This window comes from Zonotrichia leucophrys, chromosome 23 (genome assembly GCF_028769735.1).
Source record: "Zonotrichia leucophrys gambelii isolate GWCS_2022_RI chromosome 23, RI_Zleu_2.0, whole genome shotgun sequence".
Taxonomy (NCBI): Eukaryota; Metazoa; Chordata; class Aves; order Passeriformes; family Passerellidae; genus Zonotrichia; species Zonotrichia leucophrys.
Genome location: NC_088192.1, coordinates 2,583,773 through 2,609,004, shown reverse-complemented (window position 1 = coordinate 2,609,004; position 25,232 = coordinate 2,583,773). Strand labels below are relative to the sequence as shown.

The following is a 25,232-nucleotide window of genomic DNA, read 5'->3' as shown; positions in this document are numbered from 1 at the left end:
CCCATTTGTGGAGGAGTTTTGGGGCTGCCACAATGGAATTTTTAATGCCCATTTGTGGAGGAGTTTTGGGGCTGCCACAATGGAATTTTTAATGCCCATTTGTGGAGGAGTTTTAGGGCTGCCACAATGGAATTTTTTGTGTCTATATGTGGAATTTTGGGGCTGCCAGGATGGGAATTTTTTGTGGTTTTGTGTGGAGGACTTTTGGGGCTACTACAATAGGAATTTTTCGTGTCCATGTGCAGAGTTTTGGGGCTGCCAGGATGGGAATTTTTTTATGTCCATGTGTGGAATTTTAGGGCTGGAGCTGCTTGGTGCAGAATTCCTGTGGTTCCCATCCCTGCAGGGCCACCAGCCCAAGCTGAGGGAAACATTTGGGGCTGGCTCTGGGTTTTTGGCATCTCTGACCCTTCTGGGGATGCTCTGGGGCCTTCAGGAGGATGGCTCAGGCAGGAATTTTTTGTGTCCATTTGTGGAGTTTTGGGGTTGCCACAATGGGAATTTTTTGTGTTGATGTGTGGAATTTTGAGATTACCATGATGGAGTCAGGGAGGAATTTTTTGTGTCCATTTGTGGAGTTTTGGGGTTGCCACAATGGGAATTTTTTCTGTCTATGTGTGGAGTTTTGGGGCTGCCAGGATGGAAATTTTTTGTGTTGATGTGTGGAATTTTGAGATTACCATGATGGAGTCAGGGAGGAATTTTTTGTGTCCATGTGTGGAATTTTGGGGCTGCCACAATGGAATTTTTAATGCCCATTTGTGGAGGAGTTTTAGGGCTGCCACAATGGAATTTTTTGTGTCTATATGTGGAATTTTGGGGCTGCCAGGATGGGAATTTTTTGTGTTGATGTGTGGAATTTTGAGATTACCATGATGGAGTCAGGCAGGAATTTTTTGTGTCCATTTGTGGAGTTTTGGGGTTGCCAAGATGGGAGTTTTTTATGTCTGTGTGTGGAATTTTGGAGCTGTCACAATGGGAATTTCTTGTGTCCATGTGTGGAATTTTAGGACTGCCAGGATGGGGTCAGGCAGGAATTTTTTGTGTCCATCTGTGGAGGAGTTTTGGGGCTGCCACAATGGGAATTTTTTTATGTCCACGTGTGGAATTTTGGGGCTGCCAGGATGGGGTCAGGCATAAATTTTTTGTGTTGGTGTGTGGAGTTTTGGGGCTGCCAAAATTAGGAATTTTTTGTGTCCATGTGTGGAAGTTTTGGGGCTGCCAGGATGGGAAGTTTTACGTTCATTTTGGGCTGCCATCATGGGAACTTTTTATGTCCATTTGAGGAGTTTTGGGGCTGCTATAATGGGAATTTTTTGTGTCCATGTGTAGAAGTTTTGGGGCTGCCAAGATGGGAATTTTTAATATCCATTTGTGCAGGCATTTCGGGGCTGCCACAATGGGAATTTTTTATGTCCATGTGTGGAATTTTAGGGCTGTTATGATGGGGTCAGGCAGGAATTTCTGTGTCCATTTGTGGATGAGTCTCAGGGCTGCTAAAATGAGAATTTTTTATGTCCATTTGTGGAGGACTTTTGGGGCTGCCAGAATGGGAATTTTTGTGTCTGTGCCTGGAATTTTGGGGCTGCCATGGCTCAGGCAGGGTGTGACAGCCAAGGGTGTTCTGAGTGGCAGCAGGGAGCATCCCCAGCCCCGTCACACACGCTGATAAATGTTCCACATCCACTCCCTCCCATCCCAGCTCGTTGCTATTCCTTGAGTTTTCCAGCTGAATTTTCATTTCATGCTAAGCACTGTTGGCCTTGTGCATTTTTGAGGGGAGGAATGAACAGTTCAGTGCAGCTTTAACACCCAAAATTTTCATTTTCCATCCCTAATGTGCAAGTTCAACTCCTAAACAGTCGGATTTGGAAAGTGTGCAGGAAGATCTGTAAATCCTGGCAAAGTGCTTTCACTGAGAGGCAAAAAAATCTCAGCCTGTTTCATGAAAACTTTTAATATTAATTTATGTTAAATTATTTTGGGGATGCTTCATTAGCTAGCAGTGAGTTTTCAGCTCAAGATGCAGCAGAAGCTCCGTGACTTCTGCTCAAAATACACCTGGATGTGGAGTTGCCTGGAGCCAGAATAATAATGAGGGTGCTTGTTGTTATTCCAGCCAAATTGGGATATTAGAGGGCGTCATGCAAATCTCAGCTCCCGTGGTTTGCCTCTGTAAAGGAAGTGTCAGAAAAGAAATTTCCAATTTGGTGCAAGAAATTGGAAACGGGGAGGAAAAAGACAGCGAGACTGATCAGAGATGATGGGGATAAAAACCAGGGGAGTGTGGAGCAGATAAATAATGTGGGAACACTCAGGAGGAATGAAGGAGTGAAGTTTTTGGGGATAAAAACCAGAGGATTGGGAGAGTAGAGGAACTTGGGGCAGATAAATTATGTGGGAACACTCAGAAAGAATGAAGGAATGAAGTTTTTGGGGCTGAAAACCAGAGGATTTGGAGAGGAGTGAGGAGGAGATAAATAATGTGGGAAAACTCAGGAGGAAGGAAATTTTTGGGGATAAAAACCAAAGGATTGGGAGAGGAGTGTGGAGCAGGTCAATAATGTGGGAACGCTCATGAGGAATGAAGTTTTTGGGGATAAATCCAAAGGACTGGGAGAGGAAGGGAGAGTGGAGCAGATAAATAATGTGGGAAGGAGGAATGAAGAAGTTTTTGGAGCTAATAGTGATCCAGGGCAGGGAGCTTTTTGGAAATAGGATTGAGGGGAGCAGGAGATAACAGGAAATTGTGCCTGGGGTTTATTTGGAGTCCAAATCAGAGAGGGATTAACTCTGTGAGGGGACAAGGCAGGAATGGGAATGGGGTTTAGGAGCGAATCAGGGTTGGGATGCCACAACCTGTGGGAGCTTCACCAGCTGGGCCTCAGCCCCTTCCCCACACCCAAAATCTCTCTTCCAGCCCCTTCCCACACCCAGATTCTGTTTTCTCTCTTCCAACTCCTTCCCCACACCCAAACCCTGTGTTTTCTCTCTTCCAGCCTCTTCCCCACAGCAATTTTTTTTCATCCAGCCCCTTCCCAAACCCAAATTTTGTGTTCTTTCTCTTCCAGCCCTTTCCCTACACCCAAATTCTCTTCCCACACCCCAATCCTATGTTCTCTCTTCCAGCCTCTTCTCCACACCCAAATTTTGTGTTCTCTCTCTTCCAGCCCTTTTCTCACACCCAAATTCTTTCTTCCAACCCCTTCCCACACTCAAATCCTGTTTTCTCTCTTCCAGCCCCTTCCCCACACGCAAATTCTCTATTCCCTTTCCAACACCCCAACCCTGTGTTCTTTCTCTTCCAGTCCATTCCTCACACCCAAATTTTGTTTTCTCTTTCTTCCAGCCCCTTCCCCACACCCAAACTGTTTTCTCTCTTCCCGCCTCTTCCCCACATCCAATTTCTCTCTTCCAACACCTTCCCACGGCCAAGCCCTGTATTTTCTCTCTTTGAATGCCTTCCCCACACCCAAATTCTCTGTTTTCTCCCTCATAGCCCCTTCCCTCACCCAACCCCGTGTTGTTTTTCGTTGCAGAGATTGACCAGGGCAGCTGTGGGGACCCCGGCGTCCCCGCCTTCGGCCGCCGTGAGGGCTCCCGCTTCCGCCACGGGGACACCCTGCACTTCCAGTGCCAGCCCGCCTTCGAGCTCAAGGGCCACAAAAGCATCACCTGCCAAAAGAGCAGCCAGTGGTCTGCTCAGAAACCTGTGTGTGTTTGTAAGTGGGTCAGCAGTGCCCTGGGTGCCCTCTGAGGGGACGCCGAGGTGGTGGCGCCTGCCCGGTGGCACCTTCAGCCAGCTTGGGGACAGGTTTGGGGTCTTCACTGGGCAGGGCAGGGGAGATTTGGGCTGTGCTGGGCTCTCCTTGCCTTGTCCTGAGGGAAAAATCAGTCCTTGGTGGTCAGCACAGACAGGACATGGCCAAATTCACAATTTAAACGTGGATTCTGTTTGCAAAGAGAGATTTGGGCTTCATTGGGCTCTCCCTGCCTTGTCCTGAGGGAAAAATCAGTCCTTGGTGGTCAGCACAGACAGGACATGGCCAAATTCACAATTTAAACCTGGGGTCTCTTTGTAGAGATGGATTTGGGCTGTGCTGAGCTCTCTCTGCCTTGTCATGAGGGAAAATCAGCCCTTGGTGGACAGGACCCAGCAAATTCCAGATTTAAACATGGCTTCTGTTTGCAAAGAGAGATTTGGGCTGTGCTGGGCTCTCTCTGCCGTTTCCTGAGGGAAAATCAATCCTTGGTAGACAGGACCCAGCAAATTCACAATTTAAACCTGGATTCTCTTTGTACAGAAAGTTTTGGGCTCTGCTGGGCTCTCTCTGTTCTGCCCTGAGGCAAAATCAAGTCCTTGGTGGCCAGCACAGACAGGACACAGCAAATCCATAATTTAAACTTGGGTTCTCTTTGCAGAGGGAGATTTGGGCTCTGCTGGGCTCTCCCTGCCTTGTCCTGAGGGAAAAATCAGTCCTTGGTGGTCAGCACAGAGAGGACATGGCCAAATTCACAATTTAAACATGGATTCTGTTTGCAAAGAGAGATTTGGGCTTTGTTGGGCTCTCCCTGCCTTGTCCTGAGGGAAAATCAGCCCTTGGTGGATAGGACCCAGCAAATTCCAGATTTAAACATGGATTCTCTTCATAGAGAAAGTTTTGGGCTTCGTTGGGCTCTCCCTGCCTTGTCCTGAGGGAAAAATCGGCCCTTGGTGGTCAGCTCAGACAAGAGATGGCCAAATGCCAGATTTAAATATGGATTTTCTTTGTAGAGAGATTTGGGCTGTGCTGGGCTCTCCCTGCCTTGTCCTGAGGGAAAATCAGCCCTTGGTGGACAGGACCCAGCAAATTCCAGATTTAAACCTGGATTCTCTTTGCAGTGAGAGATTTGGGCTCTGCTGGGCTCTCCCTGCCTTGTCCTGAGGGAAAATCAAGTCCTTGGTAGACAGGACACAGCAAATTCCAGATTTAAACCTGGATTCTCTTTGTAGAGAGAGATTTGGACTGTGCTGGGTTCACCCTTCCCTTCCCAGAGGGATAATCAGGTCCTTGGTGGCCAGCACAGACAGGACATGGCCAAATTAAAGATTTAAACCTGGATTCTCTTTGTAGAGAAAGTTTTGGGCTCTGCTGAGCTCTCTCTGCCTTGTCCTGAGGGAAAGTCAATTCCTTGGTGGCCATGGCACAGACAGGACCCAGCAAATTCCAGATTTAAACCTGGATTCTCTTTGCAAAGAGAGATTTGGGCTCTGCTGGGCTCTCCCTGCCTTGTCCTGAGGGAAAATCAAGTCCTTGGTAGACAGGACTCAGCAAATTCACAATTTAAACCTGGATTCTCTTCCTATAGAAAGTTTTGGGCTGTTTTTTGCTCTCCCTTCCATGTCATGAGGCAAAAATCAGTCCTTGGTGGCCAGCACAGACAGGACGTGGCCAAATTCACAACTTGAACCTGAATTCTCTTTTTACCCCCTCATTTTTTCCCTCATGATCCGACCCTCTCCAGGCTCCCTCCTGCTGGGCCTCACTTTTACCTTTGTTGCCCCATTCTCAGCAGGTTTGGGATGTTCTGCTCTCTGTGGGGGCCCAGGATCACATTTTGGGGTGGAAATGGGAGTTCTGCCCAGTCCCCGTGGGGTTTCCATGCTCTCAGTGTCCTCTGTAGATATATTGAGCAATTTGCTTTATTGCCCTGACAGGACCTTCCTGCAGGAATTTTCCCCAGAGTTTTCCCTCTGTTTCCCCCAGCTGGTGATAACCTCACTCTTCTTTTTATCTCCTTTTCTGCTTTTTTTAAATCTCCTTTTCTGCTTTTGTTGGCTCTGTTAAAATCTGGGCCTTGTTGGAGCAGGGGAGTGAGGCTGAGCCTGAAAAAAACCAGGAAAATGCAGTTGAGGGAGGGGAGAATGCAGAGGGAGAAAGCAAAAATGTTGGTTTTAGAAGTTCAGGTGCCAAACTGGGTGGAATTCCAGTGGAAATGTGGTGTGGCAGGAGCTGATCCATGAAAAAGATGGAGCTGGGAGGGAAAAACAGATTTTGCAAAGGGTCTGGAGAGTTGGGAGAAAATTGGGGACCATGGGGAAGGAGGAGAACCAGTTTGGATTCAGTGCCTTTCTTTTCGAATATTTATTTAAGCTCAGAGAAATGCCTGGGGAAAGGAAGCAATTCCTCTGAGTCCTCCCTTTTCCAGCTGCCATCCCTCCCTTCCTGTTTGGTTTTTTTTATTTGTAAGCAAATCAGCTGGAGGTGCTGCTGAAAAAATAAATATTGGAGTTTTTCCTGGGAGGTGGGAAGTGTTGGACCGGTCCTGTGCTGGTTTTTCCTTTTCATTTCTTGGAATTTCAGGTGAATTTGGACAAGTTGGTGGGGTTGAGGCTGGTGCTGAGAGTTTGATATGAGGATAAACCTGTGGTTTGTGCTCAGGGCAGCAGGACTGGGTGATAACAGAGTAAAAAGGAGATTTTTGGTAAAATAGGATTATTGGTGTTGATCAAATCAAGCCCCATCCATGCAAAGCATGGCAGGAATCTTTCAGTTCCAATAATTCCAGTGTGATCTGTTCTCTGTGGCTCTTGGGATATTCATGGATCAACAAGACAATGTGCAGGCAGTGGAAAAAACATGAAAAATATCTCACAGACCCCTCCTGGCCTTCACTCCTGATTCATTGTGGAGCAGGAGGGGTCACAAAATGGACAAAAAGGACAAAATGTGTCTGAATTCCAGGTGGGAAATGTTGGGAGAACATCAGATGTGAGGGGGAGAAATGAGGGAACCCTTTTGCTTCTGTGAAATTTGGGGTTTGGGGGTTTGTTTCTTTGAAATTTGGGGTTTGTTTCTTTGAAATTTGGTTGTTGGGGGGTTGTTCCTGTGGAATTTGGGGATCTGGTTGGTTTTGGGGTGTCTGGGGGTATGTTCCTCTTAAATATGGGTGTCTGGGTGTTTGATTCTGTAAAATATCAGTTTCTGGTTGTCTGTTTCTGTACAATTTAGGTGTCTGAATGTTTGTTTCTGTCCAATTTGGGTGTCAGGGTATCTGTTCCTGTACTTTGTGGGTGTCTGAGTGTTTATTTCTGTACAGTTTGAGTGCCTGGGTGTTTATTTCTGTACAATTTGCGAGTCTAGGTGTTTATTTCTGTACAATTTGAGTGTCTGGGATCTGTTTCTGTACCATTTTAGTGTCTGCATGGCTGTTTCTGTGCAATTGTGTGTATCTGGCTGTTTGTTCCTGTTCCATCTGGGTGTCTGTTCCTGTTCAGTGTGGGTGTCTGAGTGTTTATTTTTGTACAATTTAGGTATTTGGGTGTCTGTTTCTGTGAGATTTGGATGGCTGGGTGTCTGTTCCTGTTCAATGTGAGTGTCTGGATGTTTTTTCCCTGTTAAATTCGGGTGTCTGGGTGTCTGTTCCTGTTAAATTTGGATGTCTGAGTGTTTATTTCTATACAATTTAGATGTCTGGGTGTCTGTTCCTGTTAAATTTGGGTGTCTGAGTGTTTATTTCTGTACAATTTAGATGTCTGGGTGTCTGTTCCTGTTAAATTTGGGTGTCTGAGTGTTTATTTCTGTACTATTTAGATGTCTGGGTGTCTGTTCCTGTTAAATTTGGATGTCTGAGTGTTTATTTCTATACAATTTAGATGTCTGGGTGTCTGTTCCTGTTAAATTTGGGTGTCTGAGTGTTTATTTCTGTACTATTTAGATGTCTGGATGTTTGTATCTGTAATTTGGGTGTCTTTCTGTACAATTTGAGTGTCTGGCTGTGGGTGATGGCAGAAATTCTTCTCTCTGTCCTGCACCATCCTGCACTGCTTGATCCAGCTCCATCATTTGTTTTTGGCTTTAAAAATGGCATTTCCAGGGTTGGGGGATGTGGTGTCTGTCACAGGCCAGGGCAGTTCCACACCCAGAACTGGATTTTGGACAGAATTTGTTCCTTTTTCTCAGCAAAACGGGCTTGGTGGGGGCATTGGGTAAATATCCCTGAAGGAAAACCCTTGTGCTCTGATTTGGGGATGGAATATCCTGTGGCTGAGGAGATAATTCAGTTTATAAATGGAGAATCAGCTCCATAATTCCAGCTCTGGAGCTGCCTCCACTGAGGATGGAGATGTGGTGAGGGAAAGATCCAGGGTGGGAATTGCTGTTCGAACATCCTCATGTGGAGTAGAGAATAAAAACTATTCATTTTCTGGTTTTATTTGTCCCCAAAATTCACTTCAGGTTTATTTGACAGAAAGAGCAGGGCCCTGGTGCTCCTGGGGGGGTTCTGCAGTGAGAGAATCTTTCAAGGATCTTTGTTCTTCCTTTCCCTTCTCCTCCTTCCTTTCCCAAATTTTCACCCTGCATTTTCCTCTGGGTGCTTGACCCGTGCCAAGCAGCGCCGTCATTTTCCACGAGGGATGATTGTGGCACTTGGAGTGACAATAAATGTCATTGTCACCTCCTTGGGCAGAGCTCCTGCCTTGGTTCGGGTGCCCTCTGCCAGTTCTGGGAGAATCATTCCAGAATTTCTGCTGCAGCTTCAGTTGGTTGGGATCACACTTGGAAAATTCTGGTTTTTCTGGACCCGCCTCGTGTTTGACAGGGAGTTTAATGGTGGGGGAGTAAAAGGAGGGGAGTAAAAGAGATGGGAGTAAAAGGAGTGGATTTGGGCCCCAAAATTCTTGGGAATGGGAAGGGTCTGCAGTGACCCCGGCAGGTTTGGGTTGGTTGGCGTCGCTCAGCAGTTTTGGGATCGTTGTGGTCATTCCTGGGAAAGTTTGGGGATAAATCTGGGAATGTTTGGATGGATTGGGAGTAAACACATTCATTTCTGGAAATGTTTGGGTTTGGGATTCATGTGGTCATTTCTAGGAATGTTTGAATGGATTTGGGATTCATGTGGTCATTCCTGGGAATGTTTTGAATGGATTTGGGGTAAACATGTTCATTCATGGGAATGTTTGATTGGGTTTGGGATTCATGTGGTTGTTCCTGGGAAAGTTTGGGGATAAATCTGGGAATGTTTGGATGGATTGGGAGCAAACGCATTCATTTCTGGAAATGTTTGGGTTTGGGATTCATGTGGTCATTTCTAGGAATGTTTGAATGGATTTGGGATTCATGTGGTCATTCCTGGGAATGTTTGAATGAAACATGTTCATTTCTGGAAATATTTGAGCAGGTTTGGGATTCATGTGATCATTCCTAGGAATGTTTGGGTTTGGGGATAAATCTGAGAAAGTTTGAATGGATTGGGAGCAAACACATTCATTTCTGGAAATGTTTGGGTTTGGGATTCATGTGGTCATTTCTAGGAATGGATTTGAATGGATTTGGGGTAAACATGTTCATTCATGGGAATGTTTGATTGGGTTTGGGATTCATGTGGTCGTTCCTGGGAAAGTTTGGGGATAAATCTGGGAATGTTTGGATGGATTGGGAGCCAACACATTCATTTCTGGAAATGTTTGGGTTTGGGATTCATGTGGTCATTCTGGGAATGTTTGAATGGAACATGTTCATTTCTGGAAATGTTTGATTTGGGATTCATGTGGTCGTTCCTGGGAGTGTTTGATTTAAACAAAACATTTGTAGGAATGTTTTGAATGGATTTGGGATTCATGTGATCATTCCTAGGAATGTTTGGGTTTGGGGATAAATCTGAGAAAGTTTGCATGGATTGGGAGCAAACACATTCATTTCTGGAAATGTTTGGGTTTAGGATTCATGTGGTCATTTCTAGGAATGTTTGTATGGATTTGGGATTCATGTGGTCGTTCCTGGGAATGTTTGGATGGATTTGGGATAAATCTGTTCATTCCTAGGAATGTTTGAATGAAACATGTTCATTTCTGGAAATATTTGAGTAGGTTTGGGATTCATGTGGTCATTCCTAGGAATGTTTGGGTTTGGGGATAAATCTGAGAAAGTTTGCATGGATTGGGAGCAAACACATTCATTTCTGGAAATGTTTGGGTTTGGGATTCATGTGGTCATTCCTGGGAAAGTTTAGGGATAAATCTGGGAATGTTTGGATGGGTTGGGAGCAAACACATTCATTTCTGGACATGTTTGGGTTTAGGATTCATGTGGTCATTCCTGGGAATGTTTGAATGGATTTGGGGTAAACATGTTCATTCATGGGAATGTTTGATTTCGTTTGGGATTCATGTGGTTGTTCCTGGGAAAGTTTAGGGATAAATCTGAGAAAGTTTGAATGGATTGGGAGCAAACACATTCATTTCTGGAAATGTTTGGGTTTGGGATTCATGTGGTCATTTCTAGGAATGTTTGTATGGATTTGGGATTCATGTGGTCATTCCTGGGAATGTTTGGATGGATTTGGGATAAATCTGTTCATTCCTAGGAATGTTTGAATGAAACGTGTTCATTTCTGGAAATATTTGAGGAGGTTTGGGATTCATGTGATCATTCCTAGGAATGTTTGGGTTTGGGGATAAATCTGAGAAAGTTTGCATGGATTGGGAGTAAACGCATTCATTTCTGGAAATGTTTGGGTTTGGGATTCATGTGGTCATTTCTAGGAATGTTTGTATGGATTTGGGATAAACATGTTCATTCATGGGAATGTTTGATTGGATTTGGGATTCATGTGGTTGTTCCTGGGAAAGTTTAGGGATAAATCTGGGAATGTTTGGATGGATTGGGAGTAAACACATTCATTTCTGGAAATGTTTGGGTTTGGGATTCATGTGGTCATTTCTAGGAATGTTTGGGTGGATTTGGGATAAATCTGTTCATTCCTAGGAATGTTTGATTTGGTTTAGGGTTCATGTGGTCATTCTGGGAATGTTTGAATGGATTTGGGATTCATGTGGTCATTCCTGGGAATGTTTGAATGAAACATGTTCATTTCTGGAAATATTTGAGCAGGTTTGGGATTCATGTGATCATTCCTAGGAATGTTTGGGTTTGGGGATAAATCTGAGAAAGTTTGCATGGATTGGGAGCAAACACATTCATTTCTGGAAATGTTTGGGTTTGGGATTCATGTGGTCATTCCTGGTAGTGTTTGAATGGATTTGGGATTAATGTGGTTGTCCCTGGGAATGTTGGATTTGGTTTGGGAATGTTTGATTTGGTTTGGGATTCATGTGGTCATTCCTGGGAATGTTTGATTGGGTTTGGGATAAATCTGTTCATTCCTGGGAATACTTGAATGAATTGGGATTCATGTGGTCGTTCCTAGGAAAGTTTAGGGATAAACCTGGGAATGTTTGGATGGATTGGGAGCCAACACATTCATTTCTGGAAATGTTTGGGTTTGGGATTCATGTGGTCATTCTGGGAATGTTTGAATGGAACATGTTCATTTCTGCAAATGTTTGATTTGGGATTCATGTGGTCGTTCCTGGGAGTGTTTGATTTAATTTGGATTAACGTGGTCGTTCCTGGGAATGTCTGAATGGATTTGGGATAAATCTGTTCATTCCTGGGAATGTTGGATTGGGTTTTGGATTCATGTGGTCGTTCCTGGGAGTGTTTGAATGGATTGAGGATAAACATGTTCATCTCTGGGAGTGTTTGAATGGATTGGGAACAAATCTATTCATTCCTGGCAGTGTTTGATTCCATTTGGGGATAAATCTGTTCATTTCTGGGAGGGTTTGGGTTTGGGGATAAACGTGTTCATTCCTGGTTGGTTTTGAATGGATTTGGGATAAACGTGTTCATTCCTGGGAATGTGTGAGTGGATTTGGGATAAATGAGTTTGTTCCTGGGTTTGTTTTTTAACACATCTTCATTTCTGGGAATATTTGAATGGATTTGGAACAAATGGGGATAAACATATTCATTGCTGGGTATATTTTAATGGATTTAAGGTAAATGTGTTCATTAACATTCCAGTTATTCCTGCCCAAAAACTCTGCCACAGGGAAGTGGTGGCTGCCCAAAAGTGTCCCCCAGCCCCTGAGGGACAGTCCCACGCAGCATTGGCAGAGCAGAGGTGAACAGCAGCACCACGAGACTTTTTTTGGGCCAAAAAAATCCCCACAGCCTTCCACCTTCTTGTGGCCACTGCCAGAATTCCCAAGGGAGCTGCTGGGAGGGGAAGAGCTCTGTTGGAAACGATGGGAAGGTGCAGGAGCCTTTCAGGAGCAGATGGCTGCAGGATCCAGCCCTGTCCCAGTGGGGATCAGCAGCTCCCAGTTAAGTTTTAAACAACTTCAGCTCCTGCCCAAAGCCAGGCCCTGCTCCTGCTGGAGTGGGTGGCAGTGAAACCTGCTCTTCTCTGCACATCTATTTTAAATTCAGTGATATTTTCCTCAAGATTTGCTTCCCAAAACCTGCCTGGTTTTCATTCTTCTCCTCATACCTGCAGTCCCACGCCCGGACTGAGCTGAGTTTTGTTGCTCTGAAATAACAAAACCCTCCCGGTTGATTTTGCTCCAAACTCCTTCCCTCACCTCCCACCTGCCCTGAGGTGCCACAGGGTTTTCAGGAGGAAAAGGCACCCTGAGATGCAGATTTTTATATTTTTTTTACCCTTGGAATAACAGATACAGAAAGAGGAAAATAGAAAATGTGAAGCACTTTGCTGCCCAGCTGGAGCAGTGCCCTGAGCTTCCAGCACTGTCCTGCTTTCCCAGCCCATCACCAAGGAGGAATTTTTGGAAAAAAAAAAAAGGAAATGCAAAGCAGAAAATCCACTCCAGCTCTCTCCCAAGAGGTCTGTGGGAGCAGGATCTAAAAACTGAGAGGAAAGTCAAGAATTTTGGATTGTTTCCATGGAAACTGCTGCTGTCCCAGGGATTCCTTGCTTGGTTTTCAGCTCCTGACCCCGCTCCCATGGTGTGACCTCACTTTGGGATCAGCCCTGGGTTCTCCTGCAGGATGAGCAGGGAATGGAGGCAGGAACAGGAGGAGAGAGGTGGGATCTGGGAAGGGAGAATAAAAGGGAGAAGAGAAGGAACAGAAAAGAGAAAGAGAAGAGAGAAAAGAGGAGAAAGAGAAGAGAGAAAAGAGAAGGAGAGGAAGGAGAGGAAAGAGAAAGAGAGGAAAGAGAAAGAGAAGAGATAAAAGAGAAAGAGAGGAAAGAGAAGAGAGAAAAGAGAAAGAGAAGAGATAAAAGAGAAAGAGAGGAAAGAGAAGAGAGAAAAGAGAAAGAGAAGAGAGAAAAAGGGAAGTGAGAAGAGAGAAAAAAGAAAAACAGAAGAGAGAAAAGAGAAACAGAAGAGAAAAAAGAGAAGGAGAAGAGAGAACTGCAGGAATTTCTCCTGCCTGCTCCATGTTCACATCCATATCCCTCTCCCAAAAAAAGAACCAAGGAGCTGCTCCTTCATTGTTTCACTGCTCTAAACCAAGCAAAATCCTGGTGCTGCTTGTGATAACGTGAACAAATCCCTGTGCTGGTTCATTCATGCCGTGGTCTCGCCGCTCTGTGTCTGCTGTGATTTATTCTGTATTTAATAAAGGGATTTTTCTCATTGCCTTTGCAGTAATTGGTCAGCAATAAGGATTATTGGCAAATGTAGCAATTATCGACAAATGAAAAAAAAAAATTATTGACACAGGCAGCTTTGTAAACAGGCCCCTGTGCTGTGCACATAATGAAATGGCCTCTGCTGGCATTTAACAAGGGTAATGAATATTAATTGCAGCCAGGGCTGGCCTCTGTCACGCTGGGGATGGCTCCTGCTGCTCAGGGCTCTTTGGGATGCTCCAGGTGCAGCTGGGCTGTCTCCATCCTCTTCCTCCCGACAGCCTGGCCCTGCCTGGGACACGCTGTGAAACAGCTCCTGGTTTGTCCCAGCGTGCAGCTGCAGGGAGGCTGCAGGAGCAGAGCTGAAACCGCCTTCCATGTGAGGGGAAAACTCCTTCCAAGTAAAGGAAAACCTCCTTCCATGTGAGGGAAAAACTCCTTCCAAGTAAAGGAAAACCTCCTTCCAAATAAAGAAAAACCTCCTTCCATGTGAGGGAAAAACTCCTTCCACAGTGAGGAAAAATCTCCTTTCACAATAAGGAAAAACCTTCTTCTACAGCAAAGGAAAACCTCCTTCCAAATAAAGAAAAACCTCCTTCCATGTGAGGGAAAAACTCCTTCCAAGTGAAGGAAAACCTCCTTCCAAGTGAAGGAAAACCTCCTTCCACGGTGAGGAAAAATCTCCTTCCACAGAGTGGAAAAATCTCCTTCCACAGCAAGGAAAAACCTTCTTCTACAGCAAAGGAAAACCTCCTTCCAAATAAAGAAAAACCTCCTTCCAAATAAAGAAAAACCTCCTTCCATAGTGAAGAAAAGCCTTCCACATAGAGGAAAAATCTCCTTCCACAGAGAGGAAAAGTCTCATTCCACAATAAGGAAAAACCTTCTTCTACAGCAAAGGAAAACTTCCTTACAAGTGAAGAAAATCTTCCACAGAGAAGAAAACTCTCCCACATAGAGGAAAAATCTCCTTCCACAACAAGGAAAAACCTTCTTCTACAGCAATGGAAAACCTTCTTCCAAGTGAAGAAAAATCTTCCACAGGAAAAAAAAAAAAACAAACTCCTTCCACAAAGAGGGAAAACCTCCTTCCACAGAGACGAAAAATCTCCTTCCAGGGAGAGGAAAAATTTCATTCCACAGTGAGGGAAAACCTCCTTCCACAGTGAAGAAAAATCTTCCACAAGGAAGGAAACCTCCTTCCATAGTAAGGAAAAATCTCCTTCCACAGAGAGGGAAAACCTCCTTCCACAGCAAGGAAAAACCTTCTTCCACAGCAATGGAAAACCTCCTTCCAAGTGAAGATATATCTTCCACAGAGAAGAGAAACCTCCTTCCATGGTAAGGAAAAATCTCCTTCCACAGAGTGGAAAAATCTCCTTCCACAACAAGGAAAAACCTTCTTCTACAGCAAAGGAAAACCTCCTTCCAAGTGAAGAAAATCTTCCACAGAGAAGAAAACTCTCCCACATAGAGGAAAAATGTCTTTCCATAGTAAGGAAAAATCTCCTTCCACAGAGAAGGAAAACCTCCTTCCAAGTGAAGAAAAGTCTTTCACAGAAGAAAAACCTCCTTCCATGGTAAGGAAAAATCTCCTTCCACAGAGTGGAAAAATCTCCTTCCACAACAAGGAAAAACCTTCTTCTACAGCAAAGGAAAACCTCCTTCCAAATAAAGAAAAACCTCCTTCCACAGTGAGGAAAAATCTCCTTCCACAGCAAGGAAAAACCTTCTTCTACAGCAAAGGAAAACCTCCTTCCAAATAAAGAAAAACCTCCTTCCACAGTGAGGAAAAATCTCCTTCCACAGAGTGGAAAAATCTCCTTCCACAACAAGGAAAAACCTTCTTCTACAGCAAAGGAAAACCTCCTTCCAAATAAAGAAAAACCTCCTTCCAAATAAAGAAAAACCTCCTTCCACGGTGAGGAAAAACCCCCTTCCACAGAGTGGAAAAATCTCCTTCCACAGAGTGGAAAAATCTCCTTTCACAATAAGGAAAAACCTTCTTCTACAGCAAAGGAAAACCTTCTTCCAAGTGAAGAAAAACCTCCTTCCACAGTGAGGAAAATTCTCCTTCCACAGAGTGGAAAAGTCTCCTTCCACAATAAGGAAAAATCTTCTACAGCAAAGGAAAACCTTCTTCCAAGTGAAGAAAATCTTCCACAGAGAAGAAAACTCTCCCACATAGAGGAAAAATCTCCTTCCACAATAAGGAAAAACCTTCTTCTACAGCAAAGGAAAACCTCCTTCCAAGTGAAGAAAAGTCTTTCACAGAAGAAAAGCCTCCTTCCAAGTGAGGGAAAAACTCCTTCCACAGTGAGGTAAAACCTCCTTCCAAGTGAAGATATATCTTCCACAGAGAAGAAAAACCTCCTTCCACAGTGAGGAAAAATCTCCTTCCACAGAGTGGAAAAATCTCCTTCCACAGCAAGGAAAAACCTTCTTCTACAGCAAAGGAAAACCTCCTTCCAAATAAAGAAAAACCTCCTTCCATAGTGAGGAAAAATCTCCTTCCACAGTGAGGAAAAATCTCCTTCCACAGAGTGGAAAAATCTCCTTCCACAGAGTGGAAAAATCTCCTTTCACAATAAGGAAAAACCTTCTTCTACAGCAAAGGAAAACTTCCTTACAAGTGAAGAAAATCTTCCACAGAGAAGAAAACTCTCCCACATAGAGGAAAAATCTCTTTCCACAACAAGGAAAAACCTTCTTCCACAGTGAGGGAAAACCTCCTTCCACAGTGAAGAAAAATCTTCCACAGGGAAGGAAACCTCCTTCCATAGCAAGGAAAAATCTCCTTCCACAGAGTGGAAAAATCTCCTTCCACAACAAGGAAAAACCTTCTTCTACAGCAGTGGAAAACCTTCTTCCAAGTGAAGAAAAATCTTCCACAGAGAAGAAAAACCTTCTTCCATGGTAATGAAAAATTTCCTTCCAGAGAGAGAAAAAAATTTCATTCCACAGCAAGGGAAAACCTCCAGGTTTCCACCAGGAGGGAAAACCTCCTTCCAAGTGAAGAAATATCTTCCACAGAGAAGAGAAACCTCCTTCCACAGTAAGGAAAAATCTCCTTCCAGACAGAGGAAAAATTTCATTCCACAGTGAGGGAAAACCTCCTTCCACAGCAAGGAAAAACCTTCTTCCACAGCAATGGAAAACCTCCTTCCAAGTGAAGAAAAATCTTCCACAGAGAAGGAAAATCTCCTTCTATGGGAAGGAAAAATCTCCTTCCACAGCAAGGAAAAATTTCATTCCAGAGTGAGGGAAAACCTCCTTCCACGGCGAGGGAAAACCTTGCACAGAGAAGGAGAACCTCCTTCCATGACAAGGAAAAATCTCCTTCTAGAGAGGAAAAAAAATCTCCTTCTATGGCAAGCAAAACCTCCTTGTACAGTGAAGAAAAATCTTCCACAAAGAGGGAAAAGCTCCTTCCACAGAGACTGAAATCTCCTTCCAGAGAGAGGAAAAACTTCCTTCCACAGTAAAGAAAAATCTTCTTCCATAGGAAGGAAAAATCTCATTCTACAGTGAAGAAAACTTTCCACAGAGGGGAAAACCTCTTTCCACAGTGAGGTATCCACTGATCTTATGGAAAATCAAAATCCTCGTTTACTTCCCTGCAGTGGAGACTTGGAGGGTTTTTTTTTTTTTTTTTTTGTATCAGCTCCTCTTTAATCTGTCACTTTGTTTTATCTGGCAAAGGTTAATTTTATATTCTTCCCTCGCTCTGCTCCTCTCCCCTTTGTCAGCAAGTCCTTTGTTGTTTTATTTTCTGAACTGGCGACTGCACCTCTCTCTTGCTGGGCTGCTGGAGGTCCTGGCTGAATGCTAATTCACCCCTTTGGATTTAAAAATTTAGAGGAGACACCTCATCCCTGCTGCTGAGACATTTCCCTGGGTGCAAATGAATTTATTTTCAATTTTCCTCAGGCAGATTACACCGTGCTTATGCTGACAGAATTATTTGACAGCATCCCCTGATATTTCAGCGTCTGGTAGAGAGAGAGAGAGAGAGAGCCCAGAAAAAAAATCCTGAGGATGTTTTGCAGTTTGTTTTCTCTTTAATCTGCTCTCTTTGTGGCTTTGAGAGCAGGGAATGGATTGTGCAGCTCCGTGGCCTTGATAACGTCACGGGAACGTCCGAATTATTTGATCCCAGCCCATTAAGTGGTGAGGGGAGACAGAGGGAAAATAACAGAGGGAGGCAGAGCAGTGATCCAAATAATTGTCTAAACGCCAACCCCAAGCCCAGCTCATCCTCTGTGCCAGGAATTAGGGAGATGGATGTTCCCAATAATGGGTTTTACCAGGGGTGGCGGTGGGGAAAAGGGATGAGCAAAGCATTTGTACATAAAATATCCCAAACTTTGGGCAGGTAGCGCTCCAAAGGCAGCCTTGCCTTCCCGAATTAATGGGCTTTGGCAGCTGCAGCTTGGGGTGGATTGAACCCCTGGAGAGCTTGGAGGGTTTTTCATGCATGTTCTTCCCCTCACATTGTTTTAATTATTTCCGTGGCTTTTTGGGAACCAGCAGAAATCAGGGGTTTGTTTGCGGTGGGAAGAGCTTCTCCTCCTCCAGGGCTGCAGATTCCTCTGGTTTGTCCCAAACCTCAGCGTTTGGGAAACGTTCTTGGGCTGTTCCACCTCTCCCGGTGCTCAGCCAGGTGTGAACGATTTCCCAAGGACGCAGACAAAGCAAATCAACTCCCAGCTCCTTCTCCAGGCGCTCCATTTGTCCCACAAACACTCCCTGGTGTGCACGGAAGGAGTTTGATGGATGCAGAGAGGGGGAAAATCGAGCTCAGCAGATGGAAAGTGTCCGGTTTATCTCGGCTGTTTGAGGGGCCTGGAAAGGCCCGGAGTGGCCTTGGGGCAGCCCGCGTATCGAAGGACGAGAAGAGGCTTCAGTTCTTCTTTCTGGTTTTTATGTTTATTAATTGTTTATCTAAAAGATGTTCTTTCAGCCACCAGAGATCTGCTCAGCAGTCAGCCATGAGCACACTGTACTGCCCTCCCGGCAGCCACCTATCTTTATACCATTGTTACGTGTACAATATTTATCATTTTTCCCCAATACCATTTATTCTTATAACTCGGTGCACTCTCGTAATAACCAATCAAAGGGCCACCGTGGCCAAAGAAGATGGAGAGAGGAGAAGAAGAAGGAGGCAGGACACGCCCCAATTCCTCCATCTTACTCTCTAAACCCCCTTACATAAATCCTAAACCTGTGTTCACCCTCTAATTAACCAATCCTTCACCATTCAACCGTGAAGCCTCATCCTTGTCGTCTCCTGTGTAGGGTTAAAGTCCAGCCACCAGACACTTCTGGCAACATTCCAGGACTCCCGAGCCCCCCAAGGTGGTCTCGGAGGCTCAGCATCTCAGGACTGAGATCTTGAGATCCGACAGGAAAGGGCAGATTTTATTGTGAGCAAACCCCCGAGGAGCCTGCAGCGCCCCGGGGATGGATGTGTCACCCGTGGGTGACAGAGCTGAGCCAGGGACAGCAGCAGCAGAGGCTGAGATGGTTCCTTGCTCCAGGTTCTGTGGGATTGTGCTGGGATTTTTTTGCACAGCAAAAAAAACCCAAAAAAGTTGAGGCAAAATCTGGCTGGTTCCATGCTGGTTTTGTTTTGCACCAGCTCAAGTCACTCACTGGATTTTTGGGAGGTTTCTTGAGGAGAGAATTCACCTGGAAAAATGCCAGATCCCACCTAAGAGGCATTTTCTTCCTGCTGTTAAATTAACCTGGAAGGGACTGGAAAATGACAAATCCACCCAAAGTCCTGAGGAATGGGTGCTTTCCTTATCCCAATAATAAAATATTCTGATTTAGTGGTGACCCAAAGATTTAATTTCAGTGGTGACCAAAATATTTGGATTCAGTGGTGACCAGAAGATTGGGATTCGGTGGTGATCCAAATATTTTAATTTAGTTGTGACCAAAAGATTGGGATTTGGTGGTGACCAAAATATTTGGATTTAGTGATGACCAAGAGATTCTGATTCAATGGTGACCAAAAGGTTCTGATCCAGTGATGACCAAAATATTCAGATTTAGTGGTGACCAAAATATTTGAATTTAGTGGTGACCAAAAGATTCTGATTCAGTGATGACTAAAAGATTCTGATTTACTGATGACCAAAAGATTCTGATTCAATGGTGACCAAAAGGTTCTGATTTAGTGGTGACCAAAGATTCAGATTCAGTGATGACCAAAAGATTCTGATTTACTGATAACCAAAATATTCTGATTCAGTGGTGGCCAAAGGCTTCCCTGCTGCTCCTGTGAGGGAGGGAATTAAATAAAAAATGGAAGGGAATTAATGGAAGATCCAGGGTGGTGTTTTCCCCTCCTGGTTTTTGATGCACATGAAATGCTGATATTTCTGTGATGACAGAATTTCTGTCAGTGGGTCCTGGCAGCCTGGAAATGACATTTTCCCTCCTGAGGCAGCCTCAGAGCAGGCACTGTGAATATCCCAGTGAGGAGGCTGAGGGCAGGGCCGGCTGTGGGGACTGATGCCCCTTTCCCTTTGCAGTTTCCTGCTTTTTCAACTTCACCAGCCCGTCGGGGACCGTGCTGTCGCCCAACTACCCCGAGGAGTACGGGAGCAGCCTGCACTGCGTGTGGCTGATCATCGCCAACCCCGAGAGCCGCATCCACCTGGCCTTCAACGACTTCGACGTGGAGCCCCAGTTTGATTTCCTGGCTGTCAAGGACGGTGCCACGGCCGAGTCGCCCGTGCTGGGCACCTTCTCAGGGAGCCACATCCCCTCCTCGCTGACCAGCAGCGGCCACGTGGCCAGGCTGGAGTTCCAGACTGACCACTCCATGGAGAAGAGAGGGTTCAACATCACCTTCACCAGTGAGTGTGGGTTGGGTTTGCGGGGCTGGGAGGGATGGTGCATATAACATATATATATATGTATATGTGTATATGTATATATATGTATATGTGTATATATATACACATATATATACATATATGCATGTATACATGTATATATGTATATATGTATATATGTATATATGTGTATATGTGTATATGTATATGTATATATATGTATATGTGTATATGTATATATATGTATATGTGGGTATATATACACACATATATAAATATATACATGTATATAAATATATACATGTATATATGTATATATGTATATGTATGTGTATATATGTGATTTTATATTTATATAATATTTTATATTTTATTATATATATAATACAATATATATAATATATATTATATGTATATTATATATATAGAAATATATTATATAATATATATATTATGTATAATCATAAAGTTAGCCATCTTGTCGGAAGGCTAACTTTATGATTATGTATTATATATTAATTATACTTTCATTACTTATGATTATATTATTTTATGATTATATATTGTATAATTACTTTATGATTATGTCTTATATATTAATTATTGTTATTATCCTATATTATATAATATATAATCTTATATTTAATATTAATTAATATATATTAGTTATTACAGAATTATTATATATTATATAATATATCTTATATTTTTATTATTTATGATTATATATTATATTACTTTTTGATTATATATTCTATATTTATTATTATTATCTGGGCATCTCCTCCTCCTCCTGTCACTGGGAAGGGGAAAAATTCAATTTTCCTCAATTTGAGGGTGCAACACCCTCATTTTGGGGACAGGGTCATGGGGGTAACGTTACAAAAAGTCGCTGATTCTGCTGTTTTCTGTCTCCCTCCTGCTGCTGGCAGCGTTCCGGCACAACGAGTGCCCGGACCCCGGCGTGCCGGTGAACGGGAAGCGCTTTGGGGACAGCCTGCAGCTGGGCAGCTCCGTGTCCTTCCTGTGCGACGAGGGCTTCATCCGCACCCACGGCGCCGAGAGCGTCACCTGCGTGCTGCAGGAGGGCAGCGTGGTGTGGGACAACGCCGTGCTGCGCTGCGAAGGTGAGCCCCAAATCCTGCCTGCTGCCCACGGGGTGGTTTTGGATGGTTTTGGGTGGTTTGGGGTGGTAAAGATCCCATCTCGGCTCTTCCGATGGGTGTTGTTAGGAAAATCCATCCACAACTATCAAGATTTGTATCCAAAAAGGAGACAGAGGAGTCCTGGAACTTTATTCCAATCAAGGCAGAGGCCATGGGGCATCCCTGGAATCTCTCACATTTTTGGAGGACGCAGCCTCCTTTTTATCCCAATTTCCCAGCTGCATTTCCCTTCTCTCTTTGCCCATTGGCTGAGGTACTTGAGAGGTTCAGATTTCCCAAAGATTCCCTCTAATGTACAACCCTCCCTTTTTAATTCTTACTCTAACCCTCCACATTTTTAATTCTTATGGAATTTAGGAGTTTTTCCCCTAAATTTTTCTGTGCTGCAAAGGTCAGCCCCAGCTCCTGCCTGCTGCCCACGGGGTGCTTTGGGGTGGTTTGGGGTGGTTTGGGGTGGTTTTGGGTGGTTTGGGGTGTTTTGGGTGGTTTGGGGTGGTTTGGGGTGTTTTGGGTGGTTTTGGGGTGGTTTTGGGTGGTTTGGGGTGGTTTGGGTGCTTTGGGCTGGTTTTGGGTGGTTTGGGGTGCCTTGGGGTGGTTTGGGGTGGTTTTGGGTGGTTTGGGCTGGTTTGGGGTGGTTTGGGGTGGTTTGGGGTGGCTTGGGGTGGTTTTGGGTGGTTTGTGGTGGTTTTGGGTGCTTTGGGTGGTTTGGTGTGGTTTGGGCTGGTTTGGGGTGGTTTGGGCTGGTTTTGGGTGGTTTGAGGTGCTTTGGGCTGGTTTTGGGTGGTTTGGGTGGTTTGGGTGGTTTGGGGTGGTTTGGGCTGGTTTGGACTGGTTTGGGGTGGTTTGGGGTGGTTTTGGGTGGTTTGGGGTGGTTTGGGGTGGTTTGGGGTGGTTTGGGGTGGTTTGGGTGGTTTGGGGTGGTTTGGGTGGTTTTGGGGTGGTTTGGGTGGTTTGGGGTGGTTTGGGTGGTTTGGGGTGGTTTGGGTGGTTTGGGGTGGTTTGGGTGGTTTTGGGGTGGTTTGGGGTGGTTTGGGTGGTTTGGGTGGTTTTGTGTGTTTTGGGTGTTTGGGTTGTTAAAGATCCCATCTCAGCTCTTCCCGTGGGTGTTAGGAAAACCCATCCACAACTATCGAGGTTTTTGTCCAAAGAGGAGTCCTGGAACTTTATTCCAATCAAGGCAGAGGCCGTGGGGCATCCCACTCAAATTTTTGGAGGATGCAGCCTCCTTTTTATCCCAATTTCCCAGCTGTTTTTCCCTTCTCTCTTTGCCCATTGGCTGAGGTACTTGAGAGGTTCAGATTTCCCAAAGATTTCCCTCTAATTCCCCTCTAATTCAAACCCTCCCTTTGAATTTTTAATTCTTATGGAATTTAGGAGTTTTTCCTCTAAATTTTTCTGTGCTGCAAAGTCAGCCCCAGCTCCTGCCTGCTGCCCACGGGGTGCTTTGGGGTGGTTTGGGCTGGTTTGGTGTGGTTTTGGGTGGTTTTGGGTGCTTTGGGGTGCTTTGGGCTGGTTTGGGCTGGTTTGGGCTGGTTTGGTGTGGTTTTGGGTGGTTTTGGGTGGTTTGGGGTGCTTTGGGGTGCTTTGGTCTGGTTTTGGGTGGTTTGGGTGGTTTGGGCTGGTTTGGGGTGGTTTTGGGTGGTTTGAGGGTGGTTTGGGGTGGTTTTGGGGTGGTTTGGGTGGTTTGGGTGGTTTGGGGGTTTGGGTGTTTTGGGTGGTTTAGGTGTTTGGATGTTTTGGGTGCTTTGGGTGGTTTGGGTGCTTTGGGTGGTTTTGTGTGTTTTGGGTGGTTTGGGGTGGTAAAGATCCCATCTCGGCTCTTCCCATGGGTGTTGTTAGGAAAATCCATCCACAGCTATCAAGGTTTGTGTCCAAAAAGGAGACAGAGGAGTCCTGGAACTTTATTCCAATCAAGGCAGAGGCCATGGGGCATCCCACGCAAATTTTTGGAGGATGCAGCCTCCTTTTTATCCCAATTTCCCAGCTGCATTTCCCTTCTCTCTTTCCCCATTTCTGAGGTACTTGAGAGGTTCAGATTTCCCAAAGATTCCCTCTAATTCCCTTCTAATTCAAACCCTCCCTTTGAATTTTTAATTCTTATGGAATTTAGGAGTTTTTCCCCTAAATTTTTCTGTGCTGCAAAGTCAGCCCCAGCTCCTGCCTGCTGCCCACGCGGTGGTTTGGGCTGGTTTGGGGTGGTTTGGGGTGCTTTGGGGTGGTTTTGGGTGGTTTGGGGTGCTATGGGGTGCTTTGGGCTGGTTTTGGGTGCTTTGGGGTGGTTTGGGGTGTTTTGGGTGGTTTGGGGTGGTTTGGGGTGGTTTTGGGTGGTTTTGGGTGGTTTGGGGTGGTTTGGGGTGGTTTGGGGTGATTTGGGGTGGTTTGGGGTGGTTTGGGGTGGTTTTGGGGTGGTTTTGGGTGGTTTTGGGGGGTTTGGGTGGTTTGGGGTGGTTTGGGGTGCTTTGGGGTGCTTTGGGTGGTTTTGGGTGGTTTGGGGTGTTAAAGATCCCATCTCAGCTCTTCCCGTGGGTGTTAGGAAAACCCATCCACAACTATCGAGGTTTGTGTCCAAAAAGGAGACAGAGGAGCCCTGGAATTTTATTCCAATCAAGGCAGAGGCCATGGGGCATTCCACTCAAATTTTTGGAGGGCGCAGCCTCCTTTTTATCCCAATTTCCCAGCTGCATTTCCCTTCTCTCTTTCCCCATTTCTGAGGTACTTGAGAAATTCAGACTTTCAAAGATTTCCCTGTAATGTGGAACCTTCCCTTTGAATTTTTAATTCTTATGGAATTTAGGAGTTTTTCCCCTAAATTTTTCTGTGCTGCAAAGGTCAGCCCCAGCTCCTGCCTGCTGCCCACGGGGTGCTTTGGGGTGCTTTGGGGTGGTTTTGGGTGGTTTGGGGTGGTTTGGGGTGCTTTGGGGTGCTTTGGGTGGTTTTGGGTGGTTTGGGGTGGTTTGGTGTGGTTTTGGGGTGGTTTTGGGGTGGGTTTTGGGGTGGTTTGGGGGCTGGTTTTGGGTGCTTTGGGGTGCTTTGGGGTGGTTTGGGCTGGTTTTGGGTGGTTTGGGGTGCTTTGGGCTGGTTTTGGGTGCTTTGGGGTGCTTTGGGGTGTTTGGGGTGGTTTTGGGTGGTTTTGGGTGGTTTTGGGGTGGTTTGGGCTGGTTTTTTGGGTGTTTTGGGGTGGTTTTGGTGGTTTGGGGGTTTGGGATGTTTTTTTTTTTTGTTTTTTTGGGGTTTTGGGTGGTTTTGGGTGGTTTTGGGGGGCTTTGGGTGTTTTGGGTGGTTTGGGGGGGGTTTGGGGTGGTTTTGGGTGTGTTGGGTGGTTGGGTGGTTTTGGTGTTTGGGGTGGTTGGCTTTTGGGTTTGGTTGTTTTGGGGTGCTTGGGCTGTTTTTGGGTGGTTTTTGGGCTGGTTTGGGTGGTTTTGGGCTGGTTTTTTTTGGGTTTGGGTTTGGGTGGTTTTTTTTTTTGGTGGTTTTTGGGGGGGTTGGGGTGGTTTTGGTGTTTGGTGTTTGGTGGTTTGGGGTGCTTTGGGTGCTTTGGGTGTTTTGGGTGGTTTGGGTGCTTTGGGGTGCTTTGGCTGGTTTTGGGGTGCTTTGGGGTGGTTTTTGGCTGGTTGGGTGGTTTGGGGTGTTTTGGGTGGGTTTGGGTGGTTTTGGGTGGTTCTGGGTTTGGTTTTGGGTTGCTTTTGGTGGTTTTTTTGGGTGGTTTTGGGTGCTTTGGGTGGTTTGGGTGGTGTTTGGGTGGTTTGGGGCCTTGGGGGTTTTGGGGTGGTTTTGTTGGTTTTGGTGGGGG

The 25,232-nt window shown here is 45.2% G+C and overlaps 1 protein-coding gene across 2 annotated transcripts in view; it reads left to right on the top strand.

The window, feature by feature from the left end:
• Nucleotides 1-25,232, top strand: part of CSMD2 (CUB and Sushi multiple domains 2) — a 347,705-nt gene that overhangs the window by 196,205 nt on the left and 126,268 nt on the right. The window contains exons 14-16 of one of the 2 annotated variants that reach the window (XM_064731593.1): nucleotides 3,540-3,722; nucleotides 19,971-20,297; nucleotides 21,209-21,403. In XM_064731593.1, coding sequence (XP_064587663.1) covers nucleotides 3,540-3,722; nucleotides 19,971-20,297; nucleotides 21,209-21,403 — 705 coding nt within the window. The remainder of the gene's footprint in view (nucleotides 1-3,539; nucleotides 3,723-19,970; nucleotides 20,298-21,208; nucleotides 21,404-25,232) is intronic. The other variant, XM_064731594.1, reaches the window with a different exon arrangement.